We start from the raw sequence: 22,470 nt of genomic DNA on the forward strand, positions 1-22,470 counted from the left end.
GAAAACTACTGTTACATGACTTTTGTCCCCAATCCTTTAAGTTGTCTTGCCCATACAGTTTGAGAAAAAAATTTTGAACAGCTTACCTTTAAAGAAGTTTTTCCAAAACGTTCAACTAGAAAAGCAACAACGCTCTTTCTTTCCACAATAATATTCCATGGGTCTATGTAACTTTATATCACAACTGACATAAACAAATGTAAGTTTAAGTACAAACGTAAGTCACTCATGGTAAGCATGCAAGCCAATAGTGAGAGGAAAATGGAGCAATATACTGGAAAGTAACTTACTAACTGTGAGTGTTCAGCAATCCCTGGGGGTCAGTGTGTTTTTACATGGGTCTTATGTACATCTGACAAGTGTTGGTCTGACCAGTGAGGTCAATTAAGAGAGTTTCCAGTATAGAAGTAGTTTGGCAATATCTATCCAGTAAAGCTCTTCAATCTATTCTTAATCTTGTACTCTTATTACACTTGAAGTCTGACCTTTCTGAACAATTTACTTAACCAAACATTTAATCCAGGCAAATCGGCCAACTTTCAATTTAAATGTACTTTATATGGAGGAACAACTTTGATATGAAGCAGCTTTCCTGACTTTGAGCAAGCCTTTTTACTTCTTTTTTCTTCTACGTCTTGAATGGGATCTTTGATATACTTATTTTAATTGTAGTGAAGTTTATATAACAAAACATTAGCCATTTCAACCATTTTCAAATAAGGGTTTAATTAAATTGTTGTTGTTGTTAGGTGTCATTGGGTCGGTTCTGACTCATAGCGAACCCACGTACAACAGAACGAAACACTGCCTGGTCCTGCGCCATCCTCACAGTTGTTGCTACACTTGAGCCCATTGTTGCAGCCGCTGTGCCAATCTATCTCATTGAAGGTCTTTCTCTTTTTCACTGACTCTCTACTTTACCAAGCATGATGTCCTTCTGCAGGGACTGATCCCTCCTGATAACATGTCCGAAGTATGTGAGACATAGTCTCACCATCCTTGCTTCTAAGGAGTGTTCCGGTTGTACTTCTTCCAAGACAGGTTTGTTCCTTCTTTTGGCAGTCCATGGTATATTCAACATTCTTCACCAACACCATAATTCAAAGGTGTCAGTTCTTCTTCGGTCTTCCTTATTCATTGTCCAGCTTTCACATGTGTATGAGGCAAATGAAAACACCATGGCTTGAGTCAGGCGCACCTTAGTCCTCAGGGTTAATATGACTATTATTCAAATTTACGCACCACCCACTAAGGCCAAAGATGAAGAAATTGAAGGTTTTTACCCACTTCTGCAGACTAAAATTGATCGAACGTGCAATCAGGATGCACTGATAATTACTGGTCATTGAAATTCCAAAGTTGGAAACAAAGAAGAAAGATTGGTGGTTGGAAAATATGGCCTTGGTGACAGAAATGATACCAAAGATTGAGTGATTGAATTTTGCAAGGCCAGTGACTTCTTCATTGCAAATGCCTTTTCTCACCAGCATGAATGGTGATTATAAATGTAGACCTCAACAGATGGAATACAAAGGAATCAAATCAACTACATCTATGGAAAAAGATGATGGAAAAGCTTAGTACCCTCAGTCAGAACAAGGCCAGGGGCCAGTTGCAGATCAGACCATCAATTACTCATATGCAAATTCAAGCTGAAACTGAAGAAAATTAGAACAAGTCAACAAGAGCCAAACTATGACCTTGAGTATATCCCACCTGAATTTAGAGACCATCTCAAGAATAAATTTGACACGCTGAACACTAATGACTGAAGACCAGACAAGTTGTGGAATGACATCAAGGACATCATACATGAAGAAAACAAGAGATCATTAAAAAGACAGGAGAGAAAGAAAAGACCTAACTAGATGTCAGAAGAGACTCTGAAACTTGTTCTTGGATGTGAGGAGTTAAAGTGAAAGGAAAAAAAGATGACGTAAAAGAGCCGAACAGAAGATTTCACGGGGCGCTGGAGAAGACAAAGTAGTATGATGACATGTGCAAAGACCTGGAGATGGAAAACCAAAAGAGAAGAACACGCTCAGCATTTCTCAAACTGAAAGAACTGAAGAAAAAATTCAAGCCTTGAGTGGCAATACTGAAGGATTCTACAGGGAAAATATTGAACAAGGCAGGAAGCATCAAAAGAAGATGGAAGTCACTATACCAAAAAGAATTGATTGACGTTCAACCATTTCAGGAGATAACATATGATCAGGAACTGATGGTACTGAAGGAAGAAGTCCAAGCTGCACTGAAGGCATTGTTTAGTTAAGAGTCAGTATTAAACACTCATTTGAAAATGGTTGAAATGGCTAATGTGTTATATATACATGTATTTTTAAGAAACCTTTTAAAAATGTAATTCATATGGCATCACTCTACTGTTCTCAGTTCTCCATGGCCTACAACGCCCTACAAGATACAATCCTCCCCTCCGTTTCTCACTCCTTCCTCCCGTGCGCTACCTTTGGCCTCAGGGATTTGGCGTTCTCTGTTCCCTCTACCTGGAACACACACGTATCCCAGGTACATGGAGAGCTTTCTCCCTTGTGTTTCCCAGGTCTGTTCTGGAATATTACTTTAGCAGGAGCTCCCTGTCTTTCCACCCTTCAGCACTTCCTAACCTGTTATACTGTTATTTTTCTTCATAACACCACTATTTACATCAATATATTCATTTACTCATTTGCTGTCTTCCTCCCGCCACATGAGGGCAGTGTTCTGCTCGCTGCTGTTTCCTCAACATCTAGAACAGTCAGTCTTCAACATTTAATAAGTGCCCAATAAAAACCTGTTGACTCAGCCAATAATCTCTAACCCAGGCAGATAGATAAGCACAGCCCTTAATGCTGTACACCTCAATTTTTACAGTTTAATAAAAGCAAGGAAAACGATCTTTTTGACAAGAAGACTGAGCAAAGTTCTTCCATGATAGTCTAAAGGGAACAAAAAGATCTGGGATTCCATGGTGGTATTTTTAGAGTGACTTTTCAGGATGGAATGGGGCTGTTACTAAGAATCCATGACAAGACTGCAGGTTTTAACCCTGGTGTCTTGGCCTCTTTCCAATTTAGATCATTATGCTCTGATTACCTCAGTCCCTCCTGCCATTCCAGTTAGAAAATTTAGCTCTCATTTCCTCTCCAAAACTCTCTGTTAAAAAGAACTGGTAACAAATTGCTGCCACTTTTATCCCAAACCCAATATGCTTTTAGGTAATAGTTTAGTCCTATGTGTGATGCACTGGGTTTGGGTGGGTCATGTAGCTCAGAGCTCCCATGAATAAAGGTGGCAACGTGAGCAAGGCATTCTCCTACTTTTTCTAAACTGTAATAAAGCTTTTCTTTTTCCTGCATCACCCTCATCTCTCTGCCCACCATTTTACCATAAACTCTACAAATATCTTAATGCCGGGCATTGTATTGACTGTCTTTGGTTAGAAAAGTGACTCCGGTTTCTCTCGAGTTTTTTTTCTCTCTCAGAATGCGGCTAGCTGGGGAGGATTCCCAGCGAGTTGAAGGGAGGTCAGATGGTTTTCATTAAGTTACAGCTAGCACTGCACAGCACACCCAAGTCACAGGTTGACTGAACATAAGATTGAAAAAAAAAGCAACCTTTAATTAAAAAAAAAAACAACTGCACAAATAAGCCTGGTATTTTATATCAAGTTTAATTTTCCTTTGACTACAAAAATAAGCTGTTGTGATGAGGTTCAAAATGCAAAGATTCAGGTTGAGTTTAGACAATTTCCAGTCTGCTCGTTATACTTTAAGCATGTTGTACGTATTTGGTGAACTCCACAAATTATGCTTTATAACCCAATCGTTAAGTAAGTGTATGAATAACTACTGTAGAAATTAAGTGACAAAAATGTTAAGTGTTCTGTCTGTATACAAGGAGATAAAGTCAGGCGATTTATTACAGGTAATAAAATCTTGTTTTAACAAATGGAGTTGAATGTCAAAATTGCTTTGCTGAAGTTGAAATTATGTTGAGTAGAAGACTATAGGGTTGCTGTGAGTTGGTTTACTCCCCTGGTTCCTGGAGAAGGATTTTATCCTTTCTTTTTTTTTTAAAAAAAAAAAAAAAAGCAAGTTCTGTATTTAGTCAATCCTGCCTACTTTCTGGAGCCCTGGTAGCATAGTAGTTAAGAGCTCAGCTGCTAACCAAAAAGGTTGGCAGTTAGAATCCACCAGCTGCTCCTTGGAAACCCTATGAGGCAGTTCTGACTCTGTCCTATAGGGTCACGATGAGTCAAAATCAACTCCCTGGCAAGGGGTTTGGTTTTATCTACTATCTGTGCTAATACCCTGCAAAGCCTCCCACCGCCCCTCCTCCACCCCACTAGTTCCCCTAGTAATATGTTAGCACAATGCTATTCAGAAAGGATCACATCAGAGGCATCAGTATTACCTGGGGGCTTCTTAGAAAAGGAAATTATCACAGACTTAAAGAATCTGAAACTGGGGGTGTAGAGCCCAGAGTCTTTTTTAGCAAGTGTGATTCTAATGCAGCTAAAGTTTGAGACCCACTGGTTTAGCGTATGAATAGACCAAAAATCACGACTGTGGAACCCAAACAAATTTTTATCAACTTGACAGCAGCATACGCATTGACCTGTCACCATCACTGCCAACTGCCATGGAGCCAGTTCCAACTCTTGGCGGCCCCGTGTGTTGCAGAGAAGAACTGTGGGGTTTTCAAGGCTTTCACCTTTCAGAAACAGATCGCCAGGCCTTTCTTCCAAGACGCCCCTATATGGATTCAAACTGGCAACCTTTTCTGTTAGTGTTTCCACCACCCAGGGACACCCATAGACTTGTTGTTGTTGTTAGGTGCCATCGAGTCAGTTCTGACTCATAGCGACCCTGTGTACCACAGAATGAATGAAGCACCGCCCGACCCTGTTCCATCCTCACAATCATTGTTTTGCCTGTTTTTTATAGACCTATCCGTTGTACTTGCCTAGCCACTGATTAGAATTCACTGAAATAAAACAACGAAAAACAGTATTTTAAAGTGAACTGGTTTCTATGACCCCAGAAATACATTTGTTTAAAAGAACCATGTGTTAAAATGGTATTCTTGAAACACGGTTTTAATTCTATTACACTTGGCAGCAGTTCCGAAAGTGTGGTCCCCAGACCAGCACTTTGAGCAGCACCTGGAAACTTGTTCCTGTTGGCATTGAGTCGATTCAAACTCACAGCGAGGCCTTAGGGCAGAGTAGAGCCTCATCACAGGGTTCCCAAGGCTGTAATCTTATGGAAGTAGACTGCCACATGCTTCTCCTGCAGAGGGGCTGGTGGTTTTGAACCTTAGCAGCCAAGTTCCTAACCGCTGTGCCACCAGGGCTCCTTTGGGAACTTGTTAGAGATGCAGTTTTTCACTGTACCTAAAAATCAGAAACTCTGAGTTTTACAAGCCCTCCAGGTGATTCTGAGGCACACTCAAGTTTGAGAATCACTGCCATGTGGAAAAGCTCAATAACTAACGTTTATACCCTGCTTTTCTTGCAGAGGACCCCTGGTGGTACAGTGGTTAAAAACTTGACTGTTAACCAAATGGTTAGCAGTTCAAATCTACCTAGCCGATCCTCGGAAACCCTGTGGGGCAATTCTACTCTGTCCTGTAGGGTCGCCAGGAGTCGGAATTGACTCTATGGCAATGGGCTTGTTTTGTTTTTTTCTTGTGGAAGCCTTGAAGAACTTGCATTAGCTCACCCAGGCTTACCAGACCTGATATCAGCTGCGTTCAAAAGTAGCTAAATTATAAATCTGAACTTCCTGTCAATCAAAAAGCCCCAGTATATTAAGTGATGAAAGTTTCTTCCCCACATTGCCTCACATTTTTTTATGGCTCAAGTGTCGGATGATTTTTTTTTTATGTTTCCAAGTTGGAAAATTAGTATTTTCTTGTATTGTTTTTCTTTTTTTAAACTGTTCTACATTCACTGGAAATAAATAGGTGAGGGACATTAGAAAACTGTCTTGAGGACAGAGCTGTGAATCAGAGCAGACAAGTGGTTGTGTGTTCTTAAGCTCTACATGCCCCATCCCCCCTAGGTATTTGCTACATGCCCAATAAAGGTAACAGTGTTCACTGCCGGGTTGAATTTAGAGACCATCCAACTCTGGCCTTAGGAGGACTGTGTTCCTAAGGGAATCTGTGAAGTAGGTGACATTTGTCTCCTGGGCCTCCCACCAAACCAAAAAAACCCAAACCTTTTGCTGTCGAGTCAATTTTGACTCATAGCGACCCTATAGGACAGAGTAGAACTGCCCCATAGGGTTTCCAAGGAGTGGCTGGTGGATTCAAACTGCCAACCTTTTGGTTAGCAGCCAAGCTCTTAACCACTGCACCACCAGGGCTCCCACAGCTCCCTTGTATCTTCTTCATCCTCCCCTGTTCTCTGGGTTCCCATTCTGCTCTTTCAAGACCGCCTGTCTCAGAACCCAGTCCTTCAGCATCTCTTCCACGACAGCTCTCTCAGAACTCTGAAATTGTGTCTTCATTTGTGCATCATCAAAGCCTTAGTTTTTTAGAGCCAGGAAGGTGTGAGCAATTAAACAGTGCCAGGTGAGGAGAAACGGGCTGGTGTGGATGTTAGCAAATTGTCTACCTAAGGGGGCAGCATCCACTTACTTCCAGCCAGTTTTCAAACTATTGAAACATGGGCCTGTGGTTGCCAGATTGTTGATGGTGTTGTCATTGTTTTTCCATGAGATACCGGAAATGTGAATTTTTACCTAAAATTTGCTGATGTTAAAATGTTGACAAATAATTCCTTAAAAAAAAAAACCGCTATGTGTGCCAAATGGCAAAGATCTCTATGGATCATTTAGCACCTTAGTCCTAAACATGAGCGAGCATACAGCATGAAGGTACTTGATTAAATGGACTTGCACTAAGGTAAATGCTAGTATCGATTTAATGTATTTATCTCATTGGCATTTTAAATGAAGATGCCAGTTTGTTCTTTTATTCCTTGTTCAGCTAGTCATCCAAGAATTCTGATTTGATGAATTCTAAACTTGGGAAAATCATTTCAATCCTATGGGCCCTCTTATCCTGATTTGTAAAAGAAGGAAATTGTATCATGTAACCACTGCAGTCACTTTGTCCTAAGAAGTAAGGAATTTCTACCAAAAAAAAAAAAAAAAAAAACACCTGTGCCAAGGGGGATACAGATGTCCTTACAGGTTAGTTGCTTTGACAGGACACTTGAAAGTCCCATGGAATGACCTTAGGTTAGCCTAACTTGCACCACATCACCATCCCTGATGCCAGCTAGGCAAACTACTAGTACACATGACTCTGTGGTTGGAGAGAGGAGGGGAGAGAAGCAGTTCTATTAAAAGAAAAGTGCAATATTGTGCCCAGAAGAGGGGTGGCATGTTGGCTTACCTTATGGTCATGTCCATTTTGGACAGTCCCTAGAAAGAGGAAGGCTGTGCAGATGGAAGTTAGAACACAAGCGAAGATTCAGAAGCTGAAAAGTACGCAGAGTTAGGCCCAGTGAGGAGACTGGCATGAACATTTTTTGTTGGGAAACTGAAAAGTTAGAGTAAGGCTGTGGTCTGCTTTGAGTACCCAGTTAAAATGCTTGGAACCTGACCTGAATATCCTAGGGAGGTCTTGGGAGGTCGTGGCTTGGGTTGTGGGAAAGGTATGATGATCTTTATATCCTAAGAAGATTAACATATGGTAGTGATAGGTGGGCGTGAGTCTTGCTACCCAAAGTGTGGTCCACGGACCATCACCATCATCACCTGGGAACTTGTGAGAAATGCAGAATCACAACCTGCATTTGAACAAGATGCCTAGATAATTCCTATTCTCATTGAAGTGTGAGAACACTGGGATGGAATACAAGAAAATCGTTGTTCTTGGCTTCAACCAGTTACACAAGGTGGAAAGACCTAAGAAACATTTGAATGTGATATTCAGAAAGTTTGTTGCTGGATGAAAGAATTTAGAGGAGAATTTTAAGGTAGAGATGGATTTTAAGTCTGATTAACTAGGAGTATGATGATAGTATTATCAGGAATAGAGGGTCTGGCTATCTGGGGGTAGAAGGGGAAGAGACAATGAATTTGTTTTACATATGTTCTCAGAGAAAACCTGTGTGTCAAGTGACCTGTTATGGATCATACAGCGTGAAGAAGACCAGGCACTATTTGAAGGTCCTCCTGGGCTTATCAGCAGGACCAGCCCTAGCCCCTGTGTCACTGTTTTTGTATTCTCTAACCCCTATAGTATGTTCTGTGAATGTCTGCCTTTGTTTTCTTTTGAAGGTTCGTGTCTTTCTTGTCAAATCTGGATTTTTACCGTCATTTTTCTTAGGGCTGGACTATTGAATAGTGCGGCTCCTTGTCAAAATGCATGTTCAAGAGCAGACATGCTAGAGGAAGTTTTGCTGGTGTTTTCAAGAGAGTTTTGTCACCTGCATCATGAGGTTTCCTTGGAGTAGTAGGACTAATGAAGTGAGAAAGAAGCCTTTAATGGCTTAGGCCCCTGGTTTGTAACAGCAAGAACCAATGGTATTGAAGGAAGAAGTCCAAGCTGCACTGAAGGCACTGGCTAAAAACAAGGCTCCAGGAATTGACAGAATACTAACTGAGATGTTTCAGCAAATGAGTACAGTGTGGGAAATACTCATCTACACCAAGGAATTTGGAAGACAGATACCTGGCCAACCGACTGGAAGAGATCCTATTCCAAAGAAAGGTGATACAAAGAAATGCGGAATTATCAAACAATATCATTACTATCACATGCAAGTAAAATTATGCTGAAGATAATTCAAAAATGGTTGTAGCAGTGCACCAACAGGGAACTACCAGAAATTCAAGCCAGATTCAGAAGAGGATGTGGAAGGAGGGATATCATTGCTAATGTCTGATGGATCTTGGCTGAAAGCAGAGAGTAGCAGCACCATTGGTTCTTGGTCATATGTCTTGTTTCTTGTAGCTAATTAGTAAGTGTCCTCCCAAGGCTCCAAGGCCTTCTAAGCCAGGACTGTCCTGGCTTTGCACATATCTCTTTTGGGGAAGATGGAGGTGCTGTTATCTCTAATAGACTTCCCTAGGGCCATCTCTCTGCTACCTAATGGGATCCTGGAACACCACCAGCCCCTGGATTTTCTGCAGCTGTGCAACATCCTTTTAGCCAGCCTCTCTTTGGCTGCCTGCATTGCTTTTATAATGCCTGTAACTTTCTTGAAAGTACATCAGCACACACAGTACTGCCTGTGCATGTGTCTATTTATTTAAACCCTGGTGTCATAGTCATCTAGTACTGCTATAACAGAGATACCACAGGTGGATGGCTTTAACAAACAGAAGTTTATTCTCACAGTCTAGTAGGTTAGAACTCCACATTCAGGGTGTCTTCTCCAGCGGAGGGCTTTCTCTCTCTGCCAGCTCTGGAGGAAGGTCCTTGTCATCATTCTTCCCCTAGTCAAGAAGCTTCTCTGCACAGGGACCCCACGTCCAAAGGAGGTGCTACGCTCTTGGTGCATCTTTCTTGGTAGTATGAGGTCCTTCTGCCTCTCTGCTTGCTTCTCTCTTTTATATCTCAAAAGAGATTGGCTTTAGACAAAATGTAGATTGAGTCCTGCCTCATTAACATAAGTGCCACTAATTCCACCTCATTATCATCACAGAGGCAGGATTTACAACACACAGGAAAGTCATATCAGATCACAGAATGGTGGAAAGTCACACAATACTGGGAATCAAGGCTTAGCCAAGTTGACACTTTCTTTGGGGGGGGGGACAAAATTCAGCCCATGACACCTGGGAATAAGGATTTAAAATTTGAATTGCCCCAACTGATAGTACTCACCCTAAGGATATGAGTTAGCAATTGAAAAAATGTAATCAAAAACCCATAGGCCATATATTATATATAAATTATACCTCAATAAAGCTGATTCAAAACAAAACAAGACAAAGCTATTCTCTAGAGGCCACCTCCACACCCACTTAAATTATCTTCGTCTCTGATTAGCACCACATTCTTTGACATTAGCGTCATGTAGTGGTTGGTGCGTCGGAATCACCTGGAGGGCTTGTTAAACCCCCGAGTGTTAGTCCCCCTGCTCCCAGAGTTGCTGGTTCTGTAGGACTGGGATGGGGCCCGAGAATTTGCATTCCTAATAAGGTCCCATGTGAGGCTGATACTGCTGATCAGGGGGACCACACTTTGAGAATCACTGGAATAATGCTTTTTAATGGGCGGACTTGGTGGTATCCAAGATATGTGATTTGCCTAGAAATAATGTACAAGCCCTGCCGCTCTTGAGTGAACAGGGCATAAAAATCTAACAAGCCCAAATGCCTATGTGGCGTCTCTTAGGATCTTATTAGAAATGGAGAATCTCAGCTGCCACCAGAGTTACTGAATCCCACTCTGGAGTGTCCCCAAATCCCCAGGTGATTCAAGTGCTCACTAAGGCTTGAGAAGCACTGGCCTAAACTCTACATAGGCCACATCATCTGGCTCCGTGGCCCTCCATTGTAGGTCATGTTAGAATTATCTGCACTGTTTAAGCAAATAGATCAATAGCTCAACCACTGCCAGAATAAGTGAATTAGGGTGGGATCCAGGCTTCTGAAATTGCTTATAAGCTCCCCCAGGTGATCTTAATATACTGTGGGGCTGTACCAGTTGCCCTCAAGTCAACCCTGATTCTAACTCCTGGTGACCTCATGTGGACCATAGGGTTTTAAATGGCTGATTTTTTAAAGTGGATCACCAGGCTTTTCCTTTGGGGCACTTCTCAGTGGACTGGAACTTCCAACCGTGCGGTTAGCAGCCAAGCTCGTTAATTATTTGCATCACCCAGGGAGTCCACAGCAGGGGCTCAGCCCTACTAGACACTATCTGCTATCCACAGAGTTTTCTTTTAAACATGTACCAGCTGGAAATGTCTTCCCCTTGGCCTGCCCTCAAAGTTAAATATTGACAATTTAATGCCAACTGAAATGAAACGATTTCATTCACCTTGCTTGTATAGACCCATGAGAGAAAACACGTTGGGGTTCCACCTACAGTATCTATTTACTTTGGAATCCTAGCCACTGGCTCTCTAAGATTCTAGTTTAATATAAAGATGCAGTAACTCCACTAAATATTATTCATCTGAAGATTTGGAAAATGTTGCAATTTTATATCCTAAGCACCTGTGGAAATCTTTACTCAAAAAGCTTCCTCATTTCCCCAAGTGCTTGGAGAAGAGGCTTATTTCCCACCTTGAATGTCCTTTAGACTATAGTGCAACGGGGTCGAAAGCTGTATTTCAAATTATAGAAATTCCTGACTTACCTATTTGAGCAGATGAAAACTAATTACTTGATAAAGCCATTAGGCACCTTAGAAATAGCCCTGAAATATGCCCTGACTTTTTATTATCCCCATTTACTTAAAAAAAAAAAAAAAGAAAAAAACTAAGATTTATGAGTTACAGGTGCCAGAAAGTTCTCATGTTTGAAATATTTTAGATGGCCCCATCCCATCAGTTATTCCTAGAGCTCAGACATAGGGAGGGTGCAAGTCACTGTCTACAGCATCTTGTTTCCGCATGCAAGAAATAGGAAGTTCAGTCCCCTAAATGTGCTGGCCGGAATTGCCATTCTGATTAATATGGATTTATTTGGCCCAGGATTCGTGAGGGCTCTGCAGGAAACCATCAGCTCCCTTGGGAAATCAAACACAGATCATGTAGGTGGGTGATGGAAGGAGACTCTCCAAGTTGGGAAGGAGCCATTCATCTAGACCAGTACTTCTCAAACTCCAGCGTCTACATGACTCACCTGGGGACCTTGTTAAAATGCAGATTCTGATTCACAGGGTCTGGGACAAGACCTATGATGCTGCTTCTCTAACAGGCTCCCAGGAGATGCTGAGTTTCTTGTCCAGGAGACACTCCTTTGAGTACCATGGGCGGGTTTAGAATAGTGCTTCTTAAACAGAAGTTTGCAAAAGAATCGCCTAGGAGGCTTATTCAAGCACAGATTTCTGGTTCCCAACCCTAGAGATTGATTTCAGAGGTGGGGCCTGAGAATTTGCATTTCTAACAAGTTCCCCAGTGATGCTAATACTGCGGTCTCTGGACCACACTTTGAGTCCAAATCTCTAGTTAACTTTTGAGCAGATGCTTCTACCATCTCCAGCAGTAGCTTCCTTTCTGAAAACAAAGAGCCAAACACCAAAAGATTAAAGAGGATGCGAGAGTTCTCCCCTTGCAGAAAATTATATGGCAAACGTGGGGAGTGCCACAGGGTCTCTGTTACTTTTTGCTTTGAAAATATGCATCTTTGACTAAAGACTAAAGAGAATGCTTTTGGAACAAAATCTAGAGATAGGGAACAAGAACTCTATCCCTAAAGTGGTGCTGACTGATTAGCAATGGAGCTGGTTATTATAGGATGGCAGATCTATGTGTGCATAGGAAAAGGCTAGATACAAATATATGTATTTATATCTGTATTTATATATAGATAGCACAGTGTTCTCAGGGGCTGTCTCTTAATATAATGATGGGATTTGAGGTGATCTTTATTTTTGCTTTCTACTTTTTTGCTTTACATTTTGCTACAAAGGGCATTTTAATACTGCTTTTATAACCTGAAAAAAAAAACTAAAAAATGTTTTAAAGGGAAAAAAATGAGAACATCTATTCAATGTAAATTCAAGTATTTTTGACTTAGTATTATTATATCGATGGGACTATAATTTTTTCTTCATGGGAAGGGTATCCCGATGTTCTAGAGGCAAAGGAGATGGATAAAGGGCGAGACCTGCCATTTCCCTGGGCGCTGTGCACTGTCTGCATGGCAGAAATAAGTTTAAGGAGGGCTGGTGAGAAGTCAACATTTGAGAATTAGCGGCAGCCTCCCATTCCTTTCCCCAAGCCCCCTAAGCAATCTAGCACAAGCCCTTATGTGTCCCTTGAAGGATCTTTTTTTCTCTTCTCCTTAGAAAGGCTGAAATAAGTTTTAAGTGAATTTAGGTAACTTAGATAGAATTAGAAAAGATTTAAAAATGAGAGAACAACAATAAGAACCAGCTGAGAGAGCGGGGAGATGAGCTGATCTGGACATCTGGACTTGATCTTGCAGTTCAGCTTCTCCATCATGTAGCTGCCCCGTTTCACTCAGGACGGCAGGGTCAGAGGACAGTTGCTGGTGTGTATGATCATAGCATTAGAGTGTCATCCACCCATTGCCCCATTGCTGTCGAGTCAATTCCAACTCATAGCAACCCTACAGGACAGAGTAGAACTGCCCCATACGGTTTCCAAGGAGCACCTGGTTGATTAGAACTGCCAATCTTTTGGTTAGCAGCCATAGCTCCTAACCACTATGCCACCAGGGTTTCCAGAGTGTCACCATCAAACCAAACCCGTTGCCCTCGAGTTGATTCTGACTCATAGCGATCCTATAGGACAGAGTAAAACTGCTCCATAGGGTTTCCAAGGAGTGGCTGGTGGATTCAAACTGCTGATCTTTTGGTTAGCAGCCACAGAGCTCTAAACCACTCACCATCAAGTGTCATAGAAATGATCCTTCCAGAAGTGTACAAGCCCTGAGGCTCAAAGATGCACCCCCTTGGAAATTATGCAGATGATTAACGTACATGCTTATTCTCAGCGATTCAGAAAAACACCTAAGTCACATTTCTGGCTTTTGTTGATCTGAAAAGCATTTTAAAAAGTTGTTACACGCATCTAGTTCACACCTAGCGTAACTTTCCAACTAAACTCTAGGGTTCTACTGACACCTGCTGGCATTTCATCTCTTTTATGTTTTAAAAAAGGCAAAACAAAACAGAAAAGCACTTAGCATTTTTCCTGCAGCCTTTCCACCTTATTATACTAAACACGCACATGAAAAATAAGAGAAAATCTCGTGGAACGTTTACTCGTCATAGAGGGAGAGGTATGGGGCAGCAGTGGAGAGACAATATCACAGACCTGAAGGACAGACAGCTCTGAGTGTTTCTCTGTCCTTTGCCATGTGCTCTGTCACCTTGGGCAAGACTCTTGAGCTCACGTTCATCGTCCTGAGGAGAAGTGGCATCGTCCCTCTCAGGGCGCTTTGGGGATTATGAGGATTCCAGTGGTGTTTCCTACCAACTAAAGCATGGCCACTGTCACTGAGGTGATCACCCCAAAGGTCCCTCTCCATGATCTTTCTGTCACGATAAACAAGGTTCTTTACCGGCACTGTATTTTCACAAAAAGTGGATGAAAGTCATTGAAGCCTACTCAAAGCCCAGTATCTCTGTCATTTGTTTGTAGCAACAACTAAATGAGAACCATCAGAAGCTTGTGAACAATTTCCAAACTTGTCCACTTTGGCCCTGGGAAACCATGGACTTTGTGTTTTGGAACACATCACAACCCTTCAGGTTGAGAAAATGCTTCCCAGTTAATGCCAACCAAATTATTTGTGCTTCTTCTGTCTGCTCTTGAGAAACTGTGTGGGCTTATGGCTCGTTAGACCAATAACAGGACATGTGAGAGTCCTCCGGGAGTTGGAGTCCATATTTAGCCTGGCAGAGGAAGTAAGATCTGACGCTGAAAAATAATTGAGGCATTTCTTTTAATGCGACCCTGTCATTTCTTCCTCCTCCCTCAGAATCCTAACTTAGCCACCATGCTTGCTGCCAGTCCTCGGAAAACATCCTTTTCTAGTTGTGAAAGACAATTTACCTTATAGCCCAAGTCTCGCCTCAGAAAGCTGCTAGGTTGGCCCTTCCGCAAAGAGGGAGTTGAAAACACTCTGTTAGAATTCAGTTATCATCCTGGCCCTTGTAAGGACTAAATCTCTTGACCACGTTAAACCTGGTAGTACTGTGCGGTGCTGTTCAAAAGGACTTTCTGCCATGACTGGCATGTTCTTCATCTCCACTGTCCAATTTGGTAGCCACTAGCCACATGGAGCTATTGAGCACTCGAAGTCTGGCTAGTGTAAAAAAGACACTGAGCTTTTTTAAAATTTAACTTGAATTAAAATTTGAATATCCACATGTGGCTACGGCTACTGTATTGGAGGTGTACATAGGGTTTACACCTATGTTACTACTTATCCCAAAATATTTTCCTTCTTCGGCACAGAGCCATCAGAGTCAGTCTATAAACCTAGGAAGGTAAAGTACCAGCTTATTTGTGGGCCAGAGTTCTGTTTAACCCGCACTATCAATTTGCTGCGAAGCATTTTGCCAAGGGGGTGATTATTTTAGCAACTTGGATGACATTCATTGGCATCTGTTTTTTGACTCAAGGGCAGGATTGGCCTTAACTTCACGAACTAGCCTTTTCTAGTAAAATGCCCTTTAGAGACCCAAATTCCTTTACTGCCATGCATAATATTTCTTCTCTTCTCCTTGTAAATCCATGGAGCGATGGTATGAGCTACAACAGAGGTCCAAGTCCTTATACAGAAATTATGTGGGCACGTTGCTCTGTGCTCAGGGTACCCTGGCAGTCAAGGAATATTTGACTTTTTAAGGTTTTACTGAAAAACACAAACAGGTGAGATACATAACAATCTCTTAGATGGAAACAGAGTCGCCCAATAAAACTGATGAACCTGGATGCATTCATACTCTAAAATGGGAATGTTAGATATGTCACCCCTTGTTGTATAATGTCACTTAGAAATAATGAAGATTGCCAGTGACCAAAAAAAAGGCTTAAATTTAAACAGGCTACAAATAGAAAGCTTAACAAATCCATCAGTAAGCAGCATTCCTTTGTAGCAACCCAGTGTTTAATGACACTATAGATGCCACATTTATCTTCATGGAAAAAATGAAAGCTGTTTAGTGAAGAGCAAAATATGAGCATGGAAAATGTAGATGGCTGTATGGCAAGACGGCACAAAGGAAGTGTTCACATTTTTATTACACAAAATGGATAAAGGCAGCCTAATCAGAGCCACCATGTTTGGCTCCCCCAGCTTTGCTCACCAAGAATACTTTTCCTTTCTCTTTCAGCAATGGGTAGAAGGCCTGCGATCAATCATACACAACTTCAGGGCCAACAACGTCAGTCCAATGACATGCCTCAAGAAACAGTGAGTTTTGTTTGCGTTGCCCTTTGTTCCTGGCTGTCATCAAGCAAATGGTCAGATTAGGAGATGAAGCTGAAGTGTGTGACAGGGCAGATTCCTGCTGACCTTCCCCTCCATGCTTCTGACCTTGGAGAAAGAGTTGACCATCACTCACCTGTACTCTTCATGCCTCCTGGGCAGAGCATGCCTGATGAACCCACCACCAGAAACCCCTGTGCAAGGAACAGTTGATGGCAAAAGATGCTAGTAACTTAGGTCCTTTGGGACTTTTGTATCCCCAGACTGGGTCTTCTGATAAATACCCCTGAGTGCCTAGGTCCATAGCTGGGTGCTGCAGGGCAAGTATAGTTACCCCAAGTATAGTGCTTATTGCTTAGCCCACAATCAGGGATCCAAAGGTACTTTTGAAATTGAAAAACAGTCTTTACCCCAGCTTACAGCATCCTGAATCCAGAGGGGTCCTACAGGATAGGTTTTCACCCTTCCCAAGTTAGTTACACCTTCAAGGTGACATGAAAGTCATCCAGGTGGATCCTAGCCAAAGCTGAATGTCAGTCAGCATGTTTGAAAAGCAGTCATCAGGGGAGATGTGGGGCCATCTGCCAGAACAGGTCTAGGGCAGGTAGTGATGAGGTACCGAAGGTCACCACATTGGGAAATTACAGGGATAAGCCTGCATCACTCAAAACAGGCCCAGCCCAGGCAATGGGCTCCTTCAGGCTCCTTCATTCCTTGCTTCCAGTCACTTTGGCAGGTGCTTATGGACATGGGCTCTGGACTATAAATCCCAGCTTCACCACTTAGTTGCTGGGTGACCCTCAACAATGTTCTTAGCCTTGTGCCTTGCCATGGTCATATAGGAATTGAAATGATGCCGGCTACCTATCTTGCAAAACTACCATGCAGATCACGTGAGATCACATAAAGCATCTAGCTCAGCCTGGTCCCTAGTCATTCTTCATTCAGTATTATCTATTTTGATTTTTATGGTATCCTTCCAATCCTTTTCATCCTTTTAGTAGGGGGAAATTAATAGTGCTATATATCCCTATTTGTTGTGTAACCTGGCCTTTTCTGTTACAGTTACTGTGACATATTTTCTTGAAAATAGAGAGATTGGCTAGATAGAAACCCAGTAGGTGTTTTGATGTTTTGACTCTGGGCACTGATAAGAGTCCCAAAGGAACAAAGACTTTCAGACTGCCCAGTCATAGCTGGCTGACCCAAATACTGGTATCTGGGCAGTAGATCTTATCTGAACCCTTTGGTGTTCTGCCCCCAATTGCTGTCAAGTCCACTTCTACTCAAGATGACTCCAACGTGTGTCACAGCAGAACTGTGTTCCGTAGGGATTTTAATGGGTGATTTTTCAGAAGGAGATTGCCAGACCTTTCTTCCGAAACTCCTCTGGGTGGATTCAAACCTCCAACCTTGCAGTTGGCAGCCGAGTGTGCTAACCATTTGCACCACCCAGGGGTTCCTTAGGGAGCTGATGTTAAACACCCCTCCCCTTCCCCCCCCCCCCCACTGCTATGAGGATCAATCCACCAAGGGCTAAGAGCTGCCACTTCTCCAGAGAATTGCCCTTTGCTAACAGGGAGCCACTGCGCATAGCTGATTATACTTCTCCCTACCCCTGGGGGGGAAGCCCACAGCCAAAGAGGCCCCCCCTTGGCTCAAAGCAAGACCAACTCTGGTGCAAATCATACTCCAGAGACCCTGGGATCAAGCTAAAGCTCCAGCTGAGACCACAGTTTTGCTTACCTGGTTTCCTTGCCCTATCTGCTTCCCTCATTCTTTGTCCTGAAAACATTGTCTTAATAAGCGGCCACTTGTGCTTCTAGGAAATAGGCTTCTTAAGACAGAAACTACAGAATAATCATTTTCTACAGATGGTTATGTTATTTCCTGGAAACAGTGAAAAGGGTGTTATTAGTTAAAGACAGTCTTAGCCCCAAAGTACAAGTCAAAGTTCTGGGACCTCATGTGTCCTGAGAACAAGGAGTTCTTTACCATCAGTTGGAGTTATGAACTTCTCTTATCATTGGAAATTAAGGAAGGTCCTTGTTCGGTCGGTGCTTTGCAGCACTGGGAGCTGGGAGTCCTCATGGGTCCTCAAGACAAGGCTGGCTGATGTCACTGTGTTTGTGCTCCTCACTCCCTTAATATATTATTTATAGCAATAACCAAGGACAAGACCAGTCACCAAGTAAGCACTGATGAAGTGTTTTCCTCAATTTTCTAATTCATTTAGGGTTCCCAGATAAAACACAAGACTCCCAGTTCACAGTGAATTTCAGATAAACAAGTACTTTTTTAGGATAAGTATGTGTTTTAGGGTCCTTGGGTGGTACAGTTAATGCACTTGGCTGCTAACCAAAAGGTTGGAAGTTCAAGTCCACCTAGAGGCACCTCAGAAGAAAGGCCTGACAATCTACTTCTGAAAACTCAGCCATTGAAAACCTTATGTAGTGCAGTTCTACTCTGACACACATGGGGTCGCCATAAGTCAGAATCAGCTCAACAGCCGTTGGTTTGGTGTTTATTATTATTATTGTTATTGACTTATGCAGTATTTGGAGTCCCTGGGTGTACAAACTGTTAAAGCACTTGGCTGCTAACTGAAAGGTTAGAGATTCGAGTCCACCCGGAGGCACCTCAGAAGAAAAGCTGGGCAATCTAGTTTTGAAAAATTGAAAACCCTATGGGGGACAGTTCTATTCCGACATACACAGGGTCACTATGATTCGGAATCAACTTGTCAGCAACTGAGGTGGGATGAAGCCTTTGGGACATACTTATACTGAAAAATTTTTTGTTGTTTATGTGAAATTCGCATTTAACTTGGAATCCTATATTTTGTTTGCTAAATCTGGCAACTCTAAATTTATCTTATAGAATATAATTGTCTCTGGTTCTCAGAATAAATGTTCTTTGTTTAAATGAACTTTCTGTGGTCTTTTTTAGTTCTTAGCCAGACTGAAGCTGTTCCTCCTAAGAAACATTAAAACAATCTTGTTGTTGTTGTTGTTTCAGCTGGATGAAATTGGCATTTATGACCAACACAAGTGGTAAAATTCCAGTTAGGAGGTAAGTCAGCGGTTCCTGGTGTTATTCATAACTCATCAGCCGTCATGATATTAGATGTAGGGAGAGCTGTTTACAAGTACTTGTTAGTTAATGCTTGAACGAGAGATGTTTCTGGATTGCTTTATCAAATGCTGTGTTCAATTTCTTGAAATCTTTTAAGAAAGAAACTGGGATTTTTTTTTTTTTTCTCAGAATAGGTAGCGTTAACTACGGATTAAATAAAGAGTATATGAAAATGTAGTATTTTTTTAATCCTCCAATATGTGGGCTTTTTAGAATTTAAATTTTTTTTTTTTTTTTGCCTACTTATGCGGAGCAACCATTAGCTAAAATTAAAGACGTTTGTGGTGTGCTGAGGGGGGTACCTGGATGGCAGAAATGGTTAAGCGCTCAACTGCTAACCGAAGGGTCAATGGTTCGAACCCACCCGGAAGCAGTTATGAAGAAAGGCCTGGTGACCTGCTCCCCAAAGGTTGCAGCCTTGAAGACCCTATGGAGCAGTTCTGCTCTGCACACCTGGTGTCGCCATGAGACGGAATCCCCTCCGTGGCGGCAGGTTTACGGTGTGCTGCAGTGGAGGCGCTGTGGACTGGCCTTCAGAAAGTTGATGCCTCTGGGCAGAACATTCTCGTTCTGGGCTTTGCTGCTGCTCTGGTGCTCAGGGAACATAGGGCTCTTGCTTTGGCTTCTTGTTACTTGCTCTTTAGGTATGTTATATCTATAGTACCCACTCTTCAGAGCTGTCACTTCCTCCCTTACCCTGCCCAAGGTAAAAGTGACGAAGAAAAAAGGTAGTAGAGCTTAGATGGAATCAAGAATGAAGAGACTGTGAGCCATGTGCATTCTTTAATACTTAGCCTGACCTATTCAAGTAGGAAGTCCGAACATTCAAGAACACACACGGTAGTGTGCCATACAGAAATGTTTTACATACCTCACTGTCCTGCATTTTCTTCCCAGAAAAAGATTCAGGAAATGAGCAAAGTAGAAACACATTGATTATGATCACAGCACATCTAACCAGCAGTCTGGGGTCATTTGCTCTGTATCCTGCTAATACAGCCACCATTGTTGTGCAAACTTCGAACCCTTTTCTGCTTCCAGTGATCTTTATCTAGCATGCTTACAGCATGCTTACATCCGAAATTATCACTGCCTTCTTTGTAGAAATAACTAGGATATTTTGGCATCTTCTGTAGTTCTCTTTGACATGGAACTCTCTGTCTCCTGTGGCATTAACAGGTGTTTGACATGAGGCATCTGTTACTTGGGGGCAGTTTGTTAGAGTTGATGGAGAACTGATACCAAGCCAAAAGAAAAAGAAAAAAATGGTGAATAAATCTCCTGGTGGATGAGCTGCCAAGGGCTAGGTGGGAATGGTCTCACTATCTTAATGGACATGAAGAGTAAACACTTTTAGAATGTTTTGTCACTATCATGCTGTAGCTTTAAAAATGGAAACTATTAGTACAGTGTGCATAATGCTAAAAGGGATCTGGCTTTATAGTCATTACACAGCTTAGGAATGGCCCTGCTGTTTGACATTAATCAAAATTCAGCATCTAGGAAGTTGAGGGAATGACAAATGAAGAAAATCTTACTCCTTCTCTCCCTCTTCTCTCTTCTTTCTATGTATATAATCTTACATAGTCTGTCTTTCTCTCAAATTTTCAAACTCACATTCAACGTATCCTCCCACTCAGACCCAAGTTTTACAAGTCACATGTTGCTCTGCCATCTCCCACTCCCCATAACCTGGAGTGGAAGCTGATGGTTAAGCAGGGGGCTGGGAAATGGGTAGCCAAACAGTAGTTGTCGGCATGGCTGGAAGAGGCCAGGAAGGAGGTAGTTGTGTTAAAGAAGACTGGGCATCTCAGGTATGGTCTTAGCAACCCAACTGCTAGATAATCAGCTGCTTCCTAAAGGCCTTACCTAAGTATGAGCCCATTGCCATCAAGTTTATTCCAAGTCACAGTCACCCTATAGGACAGAGTAGAACTGCCCCATAGGGTTTCCAAGGAGCAGCTGGTGGATTCGAACTGCTGACCTTTTGGTTAGCAGCAGAGCTCTTAACCACTGCACCACCAGGGCTCTGCCGGCCTATGAGGAGTGTCCATTTCTGCTGACAGCAGCCCCATCTCCTTCACCTCAAGAGTCCTCTAAGCCTGTTTTAGAAGGTGGTGTTAAATCCATTTGATAAATTGTAGACCCTTTGGAGGAAGCAAAGAATGGCATTCCCTTAGTCTCTGGGATCATTGCTCTCTTAGTCGCCTACAAGATCCCTGGAACATGGAATTTAACCAGGACTCAAAAAAAAAAAAAATTTTTTTTTTTTCTAGTGGTATTGGGCACTACTATGTGTAACATTTCCTTTGGAGAAGGGGTGGTGAGTTATTTGACTCAATAAAAACTCATTGAGTACCTGCTAGCTACAAAGTACCAAACTGAGCCCTTTGAGCGTGAGATTGTATACAAAGGGTTGACTAAGTCACAGTCCTTTATCAACAATCTATGTCCCCATGAAACTCAACCATGTCTCAAATTCTCCCCACCTGTGACAAATGTTTTTCTCTCAGGGTCCTGGTAAAATGGCACCTTGCTGGGCCTTTGATGGAACAGATACTACTGGAAACTCAAAATAATTCATCTTCACTCCACACTTCCCCACCCCCAAGTAAATTCATCTTAAGGCCCAAAAGTGATTCTAAAAGCTGCCTGGAACAAAGGAAACAAAGACACCACCCCCAGGAATGGTCTATTTGACTTCTCCCAATTTCCATCCTGGGTTTGATCTCTTTTAGAATGAGATGAATAAATCTCTGGAGGTTGCCCAGCCAAGTTCCCTCATAAAAAAGTAAGGCTGAGACATCATAATACCACATCTCACCTCCATCGTCTTCTGTGCAGTCATGTCATTGCGTTCTGACTTTGGCCTCAGACCTTGGCCTCACTGATAATAGTTTCCATGGATCCCCTTCTGTCTGTCCTGCTGCTGGGCCAAGCCCTACACACCAACACAAACACGCACACTCTTTCTCTCAAGTTTCCAAGTGCTTGGGCCTTCGAACTCTGATGAGAGGTTCTTGTTCTACTTTCTACTCCTTGACACCTGGCCAAGCCCTAACCAAAAGGTTCTGTTCCTATACACTCTTGCCTTTCTCAACCCGTGTTATGTTTCACCAGAAAGTCTCAGGCCCCACACCTGCTTCATGATCATCTCAATCGGTTTTCATCTTGTTATACCAGGGCTATCCAAACCTAACAACCAGAAGCTGGAGTTAGCTGGGATACT

General features: G+C 42.4%; 1 protein-coding gene across 9 annotated transcripts in view; it reads left to right on the forward strand.

Moving 5' to 3' along the window:
- PLCB4 (phospholipase C beta 4) overlaps positions 1 to 22,470 on the forward strand; it is a 446,434-nt gene that overhangs the window by 307,158 nt on the left and 116,806 nt on the right. For all 9 annotated transcript variants that reach the window (XM_049869961.1, XM_049869962.1, XM_049869959.1 and 6 more), the window contains 2 exons: positions 16,012 to 16,091; positions 19,125 to 19,178. In XM_049869961.1, coding sequence (XP_049725918.1) covers positions 16,012 to 16,091; positions 19,125 to 19,178 — 134 coding nt within the window. The remainder of the gene's footprint in view (positions 1 to 16,011; positions 16,092 to 19,124; positions 19,179 to 22,470) is intronic.

Source organism: Elephas maximus, chromosome 25, assembly GCF_024166365.1.
Source record: "Elephas maximus indicus isolate mEleMax1 chromosome 25, mEleMax1 primary haplotype, whole genome shotgun sequence".
In the NCBI taxonomy this organism is placed as follows: Eukaryota; Metazoa; Chordata; class Mammalia; order Proboscidea; family Elephantidae; genus Elephas; species Elephas maximus.